We start from the raw sequence: 17228 nt of genomic DNA, 5'->3' as shown, positions 1-17228 counted from the left end.
GTAAGAACAGCAGCTTAGTCAGCAGCAGCAGTGGCGACGGGTAGAGTGGGTCTTTAATGACGCACTGCTGATATTTACAGATGGAAATAACCGTCCGGTGGCGGTGATGAATGGTGCCGTGCGCCGGCTCCAAGAATGTTGCACTCCCAGAGAACTGACAGGTAATAAAGTGGAGGTGTGCGTACATGTTTGACCTATTAAAGCAAATTATGAGTCAGTCGTAAAGAGGAAGAGGTAAGAGAGGCGAGGGGGGGGGACTGAGTTACACTCACCGCACTCGTGAATGCTAATATAAGACACATGTCATTTCAAATTCACTTTGCGTCTTGGCCCTAGTGAGCTCTTTGTAACAGTGAAAAGGGCTTGATCCCAATTCAATGAACGCGGTACCACATATGCCAGATCTGTACGTAGCGCTGTAACGCGCAAATAAAGCTTTATTTGAACGGACATACATACATATATACATATATATTATATTTATATTTCATATATCATATTTCAGTATTGGCTCAGAACCTCTCCAGAGCAGGTACTAAAAAATACCAGGTACTATCACTGATGTAAAAGCACAAAAAAGTCCAGTGATAAAAGCATTAACCATCATTCTCGATGGACCAGATCACATTAATTCATGTGTTCAAGCTCAAGTGGGAGGAGCTAAAGCCACAGGTAAAGGCGTCATTGCTATGAATTGAGCTGTAAAACAAAAAGGGCTTGTTGTTGTTGGCATAGATAAACATCCTCTGAAAAACAGATGTTGTAAACCTTAATATGGTGCAACGTTACCAATCTTTTCCACTGTTTGTCAGATTTGACTCATGATTCCCTATAGGCTGTTATGTCCCGGCGACCATTAAAAATGAAGTTATTAGTCCGAAATAGCCGGCTGGGCTGTTACCAAGAAGGCTGCAGAGACACTGAGCACAGACTGTGATTACAGCAAACCTTAGCTGATGCCTTCTAACAGGGTCTCATTCACAAACAAGGTTTCACTGCACAGTGCAGGTATTTGAGCTGCACAATGAGATTCCTACCACACACACAGCAACGTTAATGTTGTGAAAAAGAAAAATCAGAATAATCTGTTCTCAGTGATCACCAGCAGCTGATCCACATTATCAGACAGCAGAGAAAGACGGCTTCCACTCTTTTCCAAAGAGCAGCGCAAGAGAGACAACAGTATGAAAAGGTCAGGAATTCTTTTCTGCAGGACAGACAGAGGGGGGGACGCAGGGGGACATTAATTGGGAGAGCTGCAGTGTCACTGTTGTGCCGCTGTTGAAACAACAGAGTTTCCATGGCACAACTCTTTGCACGGCAGGAGGGAAAGATCAAAAACAGAAAATGAGAAAAAGGATTTCATATCTCATAATGAAGAGGACATTCAGTCCTGAAAACATGACGGGATTCACAGTTTGCCAACAGAAGTGAGGTCAGGCACAAAGAGAACTGGAGTTGCTCCTCAATTCGATGACTCATAATCTGATCAGGAATAACAAAAGTGCCCACAACAACGTCGACGGTAAAAGCCTCGGACAATTCTGATTAGATTGCTGCTGATTGCTGCTTGTCTGGATCCAATTTACAAGGAGAAACCCCAGAGGAGAGCGATGAATTATTTTATCTGGGTCAAGTGACGAACCAAACAGCCATTTACAAAGGAGTACAACTATTTTCATCTCCTAATTTGTATTCTTAATGAAATCCCTTTATTCTGCATAATAAGTCAGCTAATTGCAAAAAGAAATAAAGCCCTGAAGACGTCACACTTTTTTGTGTCCAATACTGAATTCACAAACTCAAAAATGTACCAATACCGAGATCAGTCATTTTAGACCTTTTAATCTATGGAGCTGCTGTGTCATTTCACATTATTTAAAAGGCTTACTTCTTCGACTGTGTAAAAAATATTCTCCTCCCATGGAAAAACAAATAAACAGCCCACAACATGACTCAGCTGTCACCCATTTATATTTTCGGATTGTATCGTATCAGCTCATCCCAATTAGGGGTGGGAATCAAAGGGTACGTAAAGATACGATACACTATACATGGTCCACGATACCAATAATATCGCGATACAACAATTCAGTGACAAACAATATATCACAGTATTTCTGTTTCTGAAACCTGGAAATGATGATGTCTTGTTTTTGTCCACAAACCAAAATGATTGAAATCGTCTTTGTTATTTGGAGCAAATCTATTGTATAGCGATACGCCACGATATCGGTCTAACGGAAGAAAACAAAGCGCCCGTGAAACTCTTAACATAGCTTTCTTCACCATTATCCCGCCGTAAGCTCCCTTTTCTTCGGCCAGGTAACATCCACTCAAGTATCCTCATTTATTTGAGCAGCGCCACCATCAGGATACATCAAGTAGCAACACCTGGCGTGACTCTTTACTGTTAGAGCACCTTAATTTGTTAATTCAAATATCGATATTAGCCCCGGCGTATTGATTATTGCAGGAGGTAGAAAGGTGATATATCACCAAATCAATACATTGACCTACCCCTGAAGCGGACAGTAAATTATCTAAAAAAAAGAAAGAAAAAAAGACAAATTGAAGAGCAGGGAGAGACATGATGTGTCATAGAGCTCCTAAACTGCAGCGTGAGCAGCACAGAAAGTGCCAGACAGAGAAACACCGGTTGTGCCAACAGGCCTAATGGCATTAGATTTTCTTAATAAGAGGAGAGGGCTCGTCCGCCCCAGGCTGAAAAACTGCAGCATGAACACAAACACATTCTACAAAGGCTGGAATCCAGCTCCCACTCTCTCCACACACTCCGGGCCTGCGTGTACTGGGCGGAACCATCAGGAAATGCTGCTTCCTCGAGCTGCGTGTGAGGCGCTAATGACGGCCGAAAAAACAAGCCGAGACTAGATCCAACACTGACAACGTCTAATTCTATGATACAGGTTCTCCAGACTAAATATCGCATTTCATCACCTTCCGCCTTTGATAATGTAAATACAGGCCTCAAAAGGGTAAAGTTTGTTTTAAGCAATGTAAGCAAAGGATCACGAACAAAGCAGACATTTTGTTTGAAGAGCAGCACACACACCGCTCGTTCCAACTGCACTGATTATAGTCTGCAAGCAACCACATTTCACCTCATTCTGGGAGAAAGGAAACCCTAAACAGTAACCCTAGCCAAGAAAACAACAAGAAGCGACCTAGATGAAGCTGTAACCTCATTTAGTACACCGTTTAAATGTCATAAAAGTTGTTATTTTTTAAGTTATTCTAGATATCCCACACATTTGAACTGCAGTTGCTCCTAAACCACAATTGCAGGTCTTGTAGTGGTCACAGGAATGTGTAATTTATCTCCCAGCAAAGTCACACTGTAAATAATATCCACCTGACCAAAAACACATCACTACCACAAGCTAAAGAAGTCATTCCCAGAGATTTGATGGGGGCCAACAAGTAAATGTACCTTTATGTTAATAAAACCAACAAATGTTAAATCATGAGAGATCATCAGAGATATGCTCTAAATTTGGGAAATACTGAGGTATAGTATTAAAATTACACATGTAAATGAAGTGGAAACCCCCTCCAAACTGTGAAAAAAAAACCTTGACTCAAATGATAACGTGTTTCCATAAAACAGGAACTGACTACTTTCCTCAACGTACAAACAAATGTCACATAAAGTTGTTTTCCATTTATACAATTTCCAAAACAATTTCCTGTTAACAAAATGTCGTGTTAAAAACACTTGTTTTTGTACAGTGTACATGTTCACAAAGCGGCAAAAGACGCTTTAAAAATGACGAGCAGTGATTACATGACGCTATATCCTCTAAAAACGGTGTTATGTTGAACATCTAATTCATGGTGTGACTGTAATTGAACGAAATTGACGTGAATTGGTGAGATAAAGAGTGTGAAAGGCAACAAAGAGGGTCAAAAAAAGCTCCCGTTGGCTTCACAGCTTTTTCCCGACCCTCCATAAATGCTGCAGTGCACCGCCGCCATCTTACTTCACTATTCTCTCCCGTGTGATGATGAAATATGAGGCAGAGCGTCATTAACGGTCCCTCGCGGCGTGTTTTTAAGTCGTTTTGACGGCTTTGTTTGTTTTATTTACACACACAAATGTGGCCTTTACCGTTTATCAGCACAAAAGCCGACTCGTCTTGTTGACAAATCACATCCCAAAAAACACGCCCACTCCCTTAAAATCGAGCCCTCGGGATACGAAAAAATATTAAATGACACAACAATAATAATATTGATATAATGACGACATGTCACGACATTTACTGTCAAAATAACTACATTCGCTGACTCATCATCTCATTGAGTCACTTGCCACAGGTTAAAAGAGAGACTTAACCGCCGAGAATACGCTAAAGAATGCAACAAAACGGGCATTTTTAAATCAAACATGTGTCATTTATTAAAGGTGTGCGCTTCGTGTAACGTCGTATACTCGTAAAAGAGCGATAAATACAAATAAATGATCTTAACGACTACGCAATATTGTTCAACACAGCGTGTATTCCCGTTAAGAAAATCCCGAAACGTCCACAAATCAGTGCAAAGTGAGACGGAATTTTCAGTGACACATCCGCTTTACACCTTCAAAATAAAATGACAGCCACCAAAGCACGCAGACATTCTTATAAAAAACGTTATTTACTTGTATACTTAATATGATTTAAATCGCCTGGCTTGAAAGCATCTACTTCTTCCATTTACCAAATGTTCAAATTTACTGACAAATATACTGATAAATTCTATAATTGCTTTGTGGTATTCCATTTAAAAAGCGTATTTCTGCTCGTTGGTTAGCCTGCTTGCTAACTAGCAAGCGTTGACGTTAATGCTAGGTACAAAATGTTGACGAAAATAAATGGGAAAAACAGTGGTGTTTGCTCTATCTACAGCTGATATTGTTTACATCGCATTACACAAAGGTGTTCTTAATCCCTTTAAACGTTATATTTCCATTTTAAATGATATGATATGGTTTCAACGTGTTTTGGGAACATTTTAGATCTCACAATATATCATCTACCAATTCAAGTAGTATTTCGCTCACAAATGTATCAATCAATCATCATGTTCCTGGGAATAGCACTGTTTACGTTGACTGCAAATTAGCAATAATACCAAAAATACAAATGTAAATGAGACATTTGTGGGTTTACGTATCCTATGCTTTTATTTTGCAGGTGCAAACGCTTCGCTTCCGGTCCTGCTACGACGCTATTGACTCCGCAACAACATGGTGGAAAATGCCACAAATTCTCCAACAGAAAAAAGAGGATTATTTCTTACCTCGGCAGCTAAAGTCGAAGCCGCAACAAGCAGCAGCAGTGAAGCCACTCGGTCCCACATCGTCGCTCCGATAAAGACTCTCCTGAAAGCGGCGTTTTTAGCGAGCTGTTCTTCGGCAGTGAAACAATGAGTGTGTACTCTGCGCCGGTGACTCCCGTTGTCTGACGGTGACTGAGGCTGTACAGCTGCTCACAGCGGATCACCTGACCACAGCCGACGAGTGGGATTAACACACACACACACACACACACACTCATGCATGCACGCGCGCACACACACACTTCCAATGTTTTATTCATTTATTTATTTATTTCTGTTAACACAGCAAACACAAACAAACCCTGCAGAGTCATACCATTAAAAACACTTAAATCACATCTTTAATTTATATAACAGTGAGGAAAAAAAAATTTCCCAGACACCATTATTCACAGTTGCACTACTATCATTTAAAAACCTTTAAAGGGAAAGTTTAAAGTTGTTTTTAATCAGCCTTTTCCATTTTGAGATAAAACAAAACGTAAACACAAGGAAAATCAGAGTGTAGCTACTTAATATGTTTATAAATTCAATTTATTTTCAAGTCTATGAAATCTCACCACCATTGCACAGACACTGGAATCTGATGTTTTTTTACCACTCATTCTCTTGCACCAAAGTCCATAGAGAAAATCAGTGATTTTAGCTCACAGGAGCTGCTGGTCCACTGCTGCCTCGTGTGGCAGGTTTGTGTCACTGAGATAAATCTGAACAAAGGATTCCAAATGCCAAACTCGCAAAAATACACATTTGAATTTATTGACGGAGGCAACAACGGTTTAACAACTCCTGTGTGCTGTGATGTCAAATCGCTGATTTTCTTTATGGGCTTTGGTGTGGGAGCGTAAGAGGTTTACAAAACAACACAAACTTCAGTTTTAGGAGGAAAAAAAATGCTGTGTCACAGTGAGATAAAGTTACATTTTATTTGGTGAGCCTTTTGTTAAGTGGTTAAAACCTGTTTTTTTGTTGTGTCCCCGCTGGGAGCGATGTTTTCAGTGTGAGTGAGTGTCCATGTCTCAGGCTGGTTCTTCACAACAGTACCTCAGGCAAAAAAAAAACAAAAACAAACCTGAACTGTCCCTTAAAACACTTTCACATGACTAACACTTCACGATTTTTCCATAGTCCTGTAAAGGTTTCAGTTCCATCTGCAAATGAGTTGTAAAAACTCATTTGCAAATCAGCATTTTAACCTCACTGACACAGGACACTGCTCATCTGCTGCTGCCTCTTTTGCTAAGTTTGTGTCCCTGAGGTTAATTCAAACAAAGCCATTCAAACACAGAATTTTATTAAGTCATTTTCTTGAACTTAATGATAAAGGCAGCAGTGGATCAACATCTCCTGTGTGCTGTGATGTCAAATCGCTGATTTTCTCTATGGAGTTTGGTGTGAGAAGCAAGAGGTCTAAAAAAAAGACATCAAATTCAGTTTTAGGAGGGAAAATGCTGTGTAACGGTGAGATAAAGTTACATTTTATCTGATGAGCCTTTTGTTAAGTGGCTAAAACCTGTTTTTCTGTTGTGTCTCTGCTGGGAGCGATGTTTTCAGTGTGAGTGAGTGTCCATGTCTCAGCAAAAAAAATCTGTCCCCAGTTCAGTTTCAAGTACGGCGACAATAACACAGTCTTTTTTTTTCAAGTCGTCCACATCGTCAGGATCAGGATTAGTAGAATTCTTAACTTCCAATCCCACACATAGGCATAGATCAAGTGAGCATCATCTCCTTGAATGTCCGTCGTAATCCTGAAGTGGTCTTTACCTCCATCACAGCAGCAGGATGAGAAAATTCTGACCCCCAGCTTCTTAAATTATTGTTCAATACCTCATCAACTACTCCAGAATCCCGCTCCACATAATTGCACAGGGCCTCTTAAGGTTTTTCGAAGCATGGTTGTGTGAAATTCACACAAAAAACAGATTGCATGCATTCATCAAAGGGCACACTTGATAAAAATAAGATAATTTAGACTTAAACTGTCATTAAGAGTGTGTTTATGGCTTTTTCTTTCTGTTTCTGCAGCCTTCTCTGACTGGAAACTGATGTTTGTGTCACTCTGTAAACCACTCACTCCCTGCACCAAACCCCATAGAGAAAACGCCTGATTTTTACATCACAGCGCACAGGAGTTGTCGATCCACTGCTGCCTCCATCCGTAAGTTCAAATGTGTTATTTGATTTATTGATTTCAGTGACACAAACTGACCACACGAGGCAGCAGTCGACCAGCAGCTGCTGTATCTCCATGAGCTAAAAACGCTGGTTTTCTCTATGGACTTTGGTGTGGGAGAGTGAGCAGTTTACAAACTTTGTTTCCAGCAGGAAAAGTCGATAAAACGGCTTAAGCAGGTGCAGATTTTATTAGGTGAGCTAAAATCTGTTTTTCCCCTCGTGTCTCTGCTGGTGGACACATTTTCAGTGAGACGGAGGCAGAGGGAGAGAGTTCCAGGATGGCTACCAGGCACTGGAGACATGAACCTAAACCCTAAACTATCACTTTAATGTGTCATAAAACGCCGGAATTGTCTGTAGTTTCACGGGCCTTATGTGCAACAACCCCCTCTAAACCAGTCCACACCAATCTGAGCAGCAGGAATTCACTTGCGGGTGCAGCCGGGGTACGGAGGAGGAGGGGAGCAGTTGGCCGGCTGGGGCTGAGTCGGCGTGTAGGGCGGGGGATGCAGGGAGGGAGGGAACATCTCGTAGTCGTAGGTGTACGGAGGCGGAGGACCTGAGGGAGAGATGATAATAAAGAGGCTTTTATGTCTTTGCTGTAAGTCAAAACCCTCACATGGTGTTCAGAAAGGTGAATGAGGCCCATTTTAAAGCCTCAGGACACCTGCCCCCATTTCACAGGGAGTTCAGTGTGACAGCTACACCCTCTAGTGGTTCAACGGAGGAGCTGCACTCTGCAGGAGGAGGCCTGGGTTTAAAAATAAAGAAAAGAAGGAGCAGCTTTTTGTTGCTAAAACATGGAAAAAAAACAAGGAAAATTGAAAACAGTTTTTTGAGTAACTACCATTTAAAGAGTCATTATTTTCCACTGTGAAGATGAGAAAGTAAAGATACGATACTGTTTTCAGCGTTTTTTAAATTCGTTTCTCTGTTCCCGTGGAAGTGATTGTACGTACAGGATGAACGCGCACGTCTGTGAAACGTGACGAGAGCAGCAGGAAGCGTGAAGGCGAGACACCGAGGGACGACGGACGTTAAATGAATAACGAGAACAGAAAACAAAGTCGTCCCAGAGAATAAACGTGGACGTGAAAATAAATCAAAGTTTGAGAATGATGGAGGCGCTGCTGATGCTGAAACATGTCTCAGGTTTCACCTGAAGCTTCACAATCAGCTCTCAGTCAGGAATCACGGCGCACGGCCAACGCTGGACACCTTACACCTGTTCTTCTCTTTTTACATCCGCCTTGTTCCTTTTATTTCTGACCGCCCGAGGTCAGGAGGTAGAGTTTCACCGTCGCACAACGCGTTTGTGCACGGACTGTAAAACAACAACAACGCTGGAAACCCTTTCTTATAAGTCAGAGTCCATTTAATGTTGGCCTTTAAATAATAAAGGCATTAATCTGTACAAAATTAATATTATTATTATTATAAACAATCTGTTTATTACATGTATGAAACTATGGTACTGAAATACTATCTATAAATATATATAGTTATAAATTAAAGAGGTTAACGTGACATAAAGTTTTTTATAACGCACTTTTCTCAAGTTCACTACAAAGTCGTAAAACAGAGGTGATAAAAAACGAAATAAAGGGAAAAACGCAGGTAATGCATCAAATATATAAAATTAAATAAAAATTTTATTGTGAAAAGCTTGTAAAAAAAATCTTAAAATAAAAAAACGGTGGAAGGTAAATCACTTTATCCATAATATTTGATCATTTAAGCTGAATGCATCAGGAAACGGGTGAATTAATTAAAGGGATAGTTCAGGTTTTTGAATTAGTTTGACTAAAACCTGACTTTTAATAAAAAATAAATCACTAAATACATATTTAAAACACATTAAAAAGAGATCTGAATAGAACTTCCTGCTTATAGCTTTAACCATCTTACATAAGCATGAGAAAATCCTGAACTAAACTTGTTCAATGGGACTCCTCATGTTGCATTTAAATTGCAGCCAAATCCGTAATCTGGATCAGATCTGGATGAAATTTAGTCTGATGGTCAGCGAGTGTCTGGTCCTGCATATAAATGTCATATTTCATTCAAATACGATAAGTTCTGACAGAAACATGACCTACATTCACATAACCGTCACAAAACCGGGACGTTGTCCACAGGAAGACAAACACAACACATGTCCTTGGCAGAGTGTGTGATGGTGTGGACCCACCTGGGTAACCCTGCGTCACAGTGTTCATGTATGACGCACTGAACACGCCGACCCGTGCGCCGCGCCCGTTCTTCATACACATGCACACGCATAGGAACAGGGCGGCCACAGCCCCCATCAGGAACACCACTCCAAACACTATACCGGAGATGGCTGTGCCCCTGGAACACACACACACACACACACCATCAATACAGTAAATAAGCTGTTGCCATGGAAACACACAGCAGCATCTTGTGTGTAGCGCAGTTGTATTGTTTTCATATCATTAGACTTGGAGAAGAAAGAAAAGACAAACAATGGAAGATAATTATGTGGACACACCTACAGGTTTGAAGTTCTCATGCTCCGCCTTCATTTACGTCATCAATATGGCAAATATGAAGTCTGTCTGTGTGTGTGTGTGCAGTGTTTATTTAGACTAATATTCTTAAAGGGAATAACTTAACAGTATGTTTGACAGTGTTTCCCAAACAGGAAACTGAGGTTTGTAAACCGCTCACTCTCCCACACCAAACCCTATAGAGAAAACCAGCGATTTTAACATCACAGCACACAGGAGTTATTGATCCACTGTTTATTTAGTAATGCCTCCATCAGTAAGTTCAATTGTGTTATTTTGTAAAATTTGGCATTTAAAAACCTTTGTTGAAAATAACATAAGTGACACAAACGAACCACATGAGGCAGGAGTAGACCAGCAGCTCCTGTGTGCCCACGAGCTAAAATCACTGATTTTCAAAGTGACACAAACTTCAGTTTCCGGGCAGATTTGTCCGTCTTACAGCAGGAAGAGCCTGAACTACGAACCTTTAACACTGAATAATATCCGTATTGTGGCTAAATTACGAGTGTGTTAACCTACGAGAGGACGTCCCCGACGTAGGCGTAGTAGGAGCAGCAGAAAGGCGGCGACCCATCGCAGCAGTACTCCATGCAGCCTTCACACTGAGCCTCAGAACCACCTGCAACACACACACACACACAGTTAGGGAATTCACATGATTGACATAGCACCTGGAAGAAAGTCATAAATCAGTGAGATAATCCAGAATAAAACATTCTGCACTCGTGTTTTTATAGTGAACGTTTTTGTTTTCAAACCCTCAATGGGAGAAAAAAGCTTGAATGAATGCAATAATGAAAGCTTTCATGAGCTGAACTCAACCACCAGCTTCTGTTTATACCTTCAAAGAGCAGAGGGAGAGGATTTATGATGAGCTCAGAGAGGCAGAGCCAAGCTGCTGTATCACTGTTAACCGTGGTGATCTCACACAGGAAGACCTCGGGGTTTGTTCTAATGTCTGTTTTACTGTATTTAAAAAGGGATAGTTCAGAGAAAACACAGGGAAAAACAGAGTTATCTAAAGGCTCGTCTAATAATCTAATGTAGGACAGACTGGAAACTACAGATGGTGTCACTTTGAGCCACAGCTCACTTTCTAAACCAAACTCCATTGAGAAAATCAGCGATTTTGGGATTTTAGACCTTCACGTAAATCTGAACGAAGGATTTCAAACACAGAATTCCCAAAACAACACACTGGAAGTTACTGTTGGAGGCAGCAGAGGTTTGAAAAACCTAAAATCACTTGTTTTCTCTATGGGGTTTGGTGCGGGAGAGTGTGCGGTTTACAAATGTCATTGTTAAAGTCAGAAAAGAGTGATTTAAGTCTCTCATTTCCTCCAACTCTGGTCATAAAGACGCCTTCTGCTCATAATGGTAACAAGCCGCCGTTGCCATGTGACCGCGGCCCAGTATCTCACTGTATGACGAATGACGGTGGAGCAGCTGGCTCTGCGTCAGTGACACAGCACACAGATTATCACCTTTTAAAAACATGATATGCTCATAACATTATGCAGATTAAGCCTTAATGTTTTTATGATTTTGACATTTGACCTGAAACTGTTGCTGCTTGTATTTCCTGCAAAAATCCCTAGTTCTGGCGTCAGAAATGTTAAAATCTGCTGCTGGTTGTTCTCACGCAGAAGGAAAAACTGAAAATATGTTTGGTTTTAAATGATTATATTATAAAAAAAGAAAAAAAGCATTTTCTGACAGGTTTAAAACATTTAATAAATTTTAAGGGTAGAAAAAAGTGACGATGCAGCTAAAAAGTCACTAAATTTGATCTGCTATACATATTTTTTTCCAGATTAATATTCACTGTGTTAAATATGAGAATCTAAAGACATAAATATGGGACGAAATCAAAGAAAAATAGAGCCATTAGAGCCTGCGTTTGCTTCAGACTGATACATTTTAATTATTCAGCATTTATTGAAATCAGAGATGGACGCAGATGAGCGTGAGCAGTGATTCAGCGGCAGAATTATTCCTTCCTGAGTGGGAAGTGATTAGACCGGGCCACGGCGTTGAGTGGCCACATTAACATATTCTAACATTTAGCACCTGTGCACCAGCGTGGATCCTGATCCGGCACGATCACTTTACACCCAGCAGCAGGCCTTATTCTTGACGTGTGTGTGTGTGTATGTGTGTGAGCGTGTGTGTGTTCAGGTTAAAGTTCTGTGTTTTCTCCTCGTGGCTCCGTACGCCTCCAGGCACACGTTGTTTTTGAGTGGGAGTGATTGCTGAGAGAAAGCACATACACACGTGTGTGTACGTGCACCAAGCTTGTTTTCTTTGTCAGTGTGTGTGTGTGTGTGCTCCTTTATTTAAAGTGTGCCTGTTTGCAAAAAAGACCTCAACAAACACAACCCACCAAAAGTTGTGGCAGCAGGTTGAGACAAGTAGAGGCACAGCTGTGTGTGTGTGTGTGTACAGTGATTTTAAATGCAGAAGGGGAGGGAAACCACATTAAAGGGACAGTTCAGGGTTTTTCACATTGTCAGCATCATTTGAGCCAAGACACTGGAACTCAGGACGTTTGCTCTCACTGAGAACATGGCTGCCACCAAGGAAAACTAATGTGGAAACCACTCATTTTCCCCCGCACCAAAGTCCATTGAGAAAATCTGTGATTTTAGCGTGCACACGCACAGACGCTGCAGGTCCGCTGCTGCCTCGTGTGGTCAGTTTGTGTCACTGAGGTCAATCTAAACAAATGGTTTCAAACAACAAAGTCACAGTGTAGCACATTTCAAGTTGCAGATGGAAGCAGCAAGTGGATCAAAATCTGCTGTGTGCTGTGATGTTAAATCGCTGGTTTTCTCTATGGGGTTTGGTGTGGGAGAGTGAGTGGTTTTACAAACTCCACTTTGCTGTTTTAGAGAGAAATAAAGACGTGAACATAAGTTACAGACGTAAGAAGGTGTCACTTGTGGTTGTTTTTCCTTGTGCTCCACACGACAAAAAAAAGTCCTTAAATATCACAGTCATGTTTTGCCTGATGTGTCCTTAATGAAGGAGGGTGTGAGTAATGGAACACTACACACACACACACACACACACACACACACACACACACACACACATATATGTTTAAAAAGTTATGGGATTCCCATGTGAATGACTTGAGGGAGGTCCCAGCAGCAGGAGACTCAGTCTGGGTGGTCCCTCATCAGCTCCTGGCTCCTGTCTCTCCACACACACGCTGCAGTGAGACAATGTCCTTCACCCCCACCCCCTTTCTCACACACACACACACACACACACACACACACACACACACACTCTGCACCCCCCTCCTCCACCACAGACTCGCCTCAGATCAAAAGTTTCCAGCTGTTTTCTCACATCTTACGTTCTCGGTCTGTGCGTCACGGCTGTGCGTAAAAGTGGAAGAAGTGCATCCAAAAAGCGGTGCTTTCCTGCGCATTCACTCACTCACTCATTCATTCATCCCTGACGCTGCAGGACACGCGTCATTACTTCATCATTATTAACTCTTGTTATTTTTTATTATTATTTAATTCGGGATCACCACGTGGGTGCGCGCGGGATGTTGGGTAATGTGAAGAAAAGCGAGAAAAAACAAAAACTCACCGGTGAATAAACAAAGCAGGAGCGAGTTTCCCAGCCAGCTCCCCGCCTGCGTCCTCCTCCAACTCCTGCTCCTCCTGCACAGGGTTTCCATGAGCGTCTCAGGAGTAAAGAGCAGCAGGAGGAGACGTCACCTGTTCGATTCTTCCAGATACATGGTTATTATGGGGTGTCTCCTCACAAACAGGCCACTGGAGTTTTTTCTCCTCCACGTGTGAACCTCTCTGCTCTGCTCTCTCACCTTCGACTGACTGACTGACTGCTGTGACTCCTCTCAGCTCCTCCCCCATCTCCTCCTCTCCTCCCCCATTTACACTGCACAGAGGGAGAGAGAGAGAGGAGGTATGAAGTCAGCCTAAAAAAGAGAGGTTCCAAACCCGCAGCTTGCGTGCCACATGCGGAACCTCACATGGATCTCATATGGCCCGCCAATAAAATGTTGTGTTTTTGATTAATTTTGCATCATAAATGTGTTGTTTTTTTAATTATTGTTTATTATTTATCGTTAAACATCAAAACAAACACCTTTATTTTGAAGTTATGTTTTTAAGGACTTTTATTGTGAAAATCTGCAATAAATAAGCAAAAAAGGGTGGTGAATATGTCAGTTAACCTCGAGTTGAATGAATGTGTGATGTAGTGGAAATTACTGTGCATTCATGTGTGCACCTTTTTCATCATTTTTTTATTTTTTAATTTATTTTTTTATTAATTATGTTTTATTTTTACAGTTGACAGGTTTGTTTTAAGCTGATTGTAAAAAAGAAACGAACCAAATGTACACGTTTCTTTGATGTGAATGGGAAAACCACTTAAAAAATAAACACGATATATCACTTGAAGGCTTATAAATGGATGGATTCTTCAGGATTCATATTTGTTCAGCACATTTCAACAGTTCATTTGTCAAAAACCTTTGTCCCTACATTTATTTTTAAATTGCTGCATATAAAACACAAATATTCATGCAGTAGAACCCAGTATTTTTCGTTGAATGATGCTTTGAATACGTTGTAAATAAAAACATAATAAAAATGTCTTATTTACTGCGACTATTTTACAAAATTAAGCCGTAAATCTTTATCCCCGGCTCTAATTTATAATCTCGTTCTCTAGTGTTTGAGCTAAAATGTCAACATGAACCCCCTCCTCCTCCACACACACACACACACACACACACACGTGCTGGAAACACTTTGCCTTTAAAAACACCACCACTTTGTGCTCGACTATAAAAGTGATCATTAAAGTGCAAAAATATACTTCAGTGTTCACATGAACGCTCACTTATTCTCTTACATAATAAAAAACCACCACATTCTTCTAATATATGCTGAAATAAGACAAACTCTGTGAACTCGTGCTGCAGATCTGTCTGAAAGTCTGAAAACAGATCAAGTTTGACACAAGTCAAACAAACGTGAGCAGGGCGGCAGAGGAGCGACAATCATTATTTAGCTCTCTCAGAAAAAATGCCACCCACAGCGACAGCAGCAGCAGCAGCAGCAGCAGCAACAGCAGCAGCAGCAGCAGCAGCAGCAGTGGCCGTGATTCATGATGCTTTCCAGATGTTTTTAGAGCCGTGACGCCGAGACATGAACAAACAAGCAGGTAAAGGAAAAAGAAGCTTTTTAGAATGTTGATGTTTTAATAAAGTCAGAGTTTTTCTTCACAAAGTAAAGTTGATGAAGTTTTACCTCCTCTCTCTCTCTCTCTCTCTCTCTTTCTCTCTCTCTCTCTCTCTCTGTCTGTCGGGTCGACAGATCCTACTATCATGCACATTATGGAGGAGGAGGCCAATTTTCTTCTTAACCATGTATAATTACAGGATAATGATTTCCTTTGTTGCTGCATGGGAGCCAACAAGGCAGGCGATGGTCCACCCCCCGCCCCCCCGGGCCCCCGGGCCCCCGACAGTTCAGAACAGCAGTGGGACTGTGGTTCTTTCTGGGACCGGTTGGGGGTCCAGAGAGTTTGGGGGGGAGGTCGAGTTGGGACACATGAGCCGGATGAGATTCATGTCCTCACCAGCAGGTGGCAGTGGAAACAAACCTCTGTGACATTTTCATCGACTTCACCCTCAAAGATAATCTGAGAAGGAAACGATTTAATTCACTTTTTAATTTACACAGATTAGCGTTTATCGCTGCTATGTTCCCACGCCTGCACACAGGAAGTGATTTGTTTTAGGTCAAGACAGACGACTGTAAACGCGTTTGAACGACAGCACCACCAAATGTTTTTCACACGGGATAAACGCCTCTTGACTCTGCCCGCCCCTGCTCTGCTGCTGCATACGCACAAACGCTCCCTCAGTCCGTTTCACGACATAAACGTTATCTCACAGTGTTTTCTGTTGAGAGTTACGTACTGCAGCTTTGAAACACAGCTGAATAAAATCATTTAAAGGATTATTCCGGCTTAAAACTCAACAAATAAACAAATATGTAAAAACTATTTTAGTACTTTATTCATGTTTTAAATTGTGTGTAGCAAAAGGGCTTTACAAAGTGGATGAAACATGCCCATCTAGTGGACAAAACCTGAATTACAAAACAAATTCAATGTTCAAAGCGTAAACTACAGTATATCTTTGAAGAAACTACAATTAACGATTATCTCCATCAATTAATCCAAGGATTGTTTGGTCAGAAAATGTTGAAAAATGTCCTGGAAAAAATGGAAATATTCACATTGAAGAAGCAAAAAAAATTGTTTCTTTTGAAAAACAAACAAACAAAAAAAAACAGATTAAACAGGACATTTTTGAGACAAACCACTCAGGACACGACGGCTGCACAAGTCAATGTGATACTTTTATTCATGAACCTAGGACCATATATATATATACATATATATATATATATATATATATATATGTATGTATATATATATATATATACATATATATATATATATATATATATATACATATGTAACACTGTATAAATACTCTATATATTCTACTTCCTTCTGTGATCTCAATAACAAATAAAAAATAATATTAAAAAAAAAGCCACATGATTACATTGAACAGGCTGTACAAAAATAAATAACGTTTGGAATATTCTGTACAAAAAGAGAAGAGAAATGAATAAGAAACAAAAAAGGGCCTTCGCAGAAGGCAGGAGAGACTTACTTATGAAGTAGTAGCAGGAGACAAGTCCCTCTCTAGGTCTCCACACACACACACACACACACTCTTCTTTGGTCTTTGAAAACGCTCCCTCATTGAAGGCGGTGTAAACGAGGGCAAGATATGGCTGAACGACAAAGTACTGAGGCATTTAGAGACGTCTAGGTGTTTAAAAATGTGCCACTGGCATAAAAACAAAGCTGAAGTGCTACAGGTTTGTGATAAATACAAAATAATAATAATAATAATTATAATAACAAAAAATAATAATAAAACTGGCAAGATTTGAACATAAACACTATGAGCTAAACTTATTTTCCATACCTGATGGGGTGAGCAAGTAGAATATGAGCTATTCTCTTTCATTAGTTTTCTTTTATATAATCTGCAATAACCCCCCCCCCCCACCATATACACACACACACACACCC

At 40.7% G+C, this 17228-nt stretch overlaps 2 protein-coding genes across 4 annotated transcripts in view; both read right to left on the bottom strand.

Annotated features, from left to right (window-relative positions):
* appa (amyloid beta (A4) precursor protein a) overlaps positions 1-5486 on the bottom strand; it is a 33768-nt gene extending 28282 nt beyond the window's left edge. Inside the window, exon 1 of one of the 3 annotated variants that reach the window (XM_058616437.1) lies at positions 5308-5486. In XM_058616437.1, the coding sequence (XP_058472420.1) occupies positions 5308-5367 (60 nt within the window). In that variant the 5' untranslated portion in view covers positions 5368-5486. The remainder of the gene's footprint in view (positions 1-5307) is intronic. The other 2 variants (XM_058616436.1, XM_058616438.1) reach the window with 2 other exon arrangements.
* Positions 5487-6080: 594 nt separating this feature from the next.
* Positions 6081-13939, bottom strand: cyyr1 (cysteine/tyrosine-rich 1). The gene is made up of 4 exons (XM_058652180.1): positions 13665-13939; positions 10578-10677; positions 9713-9873; positions 6081-8080 (listed from the first exon to the last, which is right to left on the bottom strand). Exons 1-4 carry the CDS (start codon positions 13753-13755, stop codon positions 7947-7949), a joined length of 486 nt encoding a protein of 161 aa, XP_058508163.1. The 5' UTR covers positions 13756-13939; the 3' UTR covers positions 6081-7946.
* Positions 13940-17228: the final 3289 nt, after the last annotated feature.

The sequence above is a fragment of the Solea solea genome, chromosome 2, assembly GCF_958295425.1.
Source record: "Solea solea chromosome 2, fSolSol10.1, whole genome shotgun sequence".
NCBI lineage: Eukaryota > Metazoa > Chordata > Actinopteri > Pleuronectiformes > Soleidae > Solea > Solea solea.
This window is presented reverse-complemented; position numbering and strand designations above follow the sequence as displayed.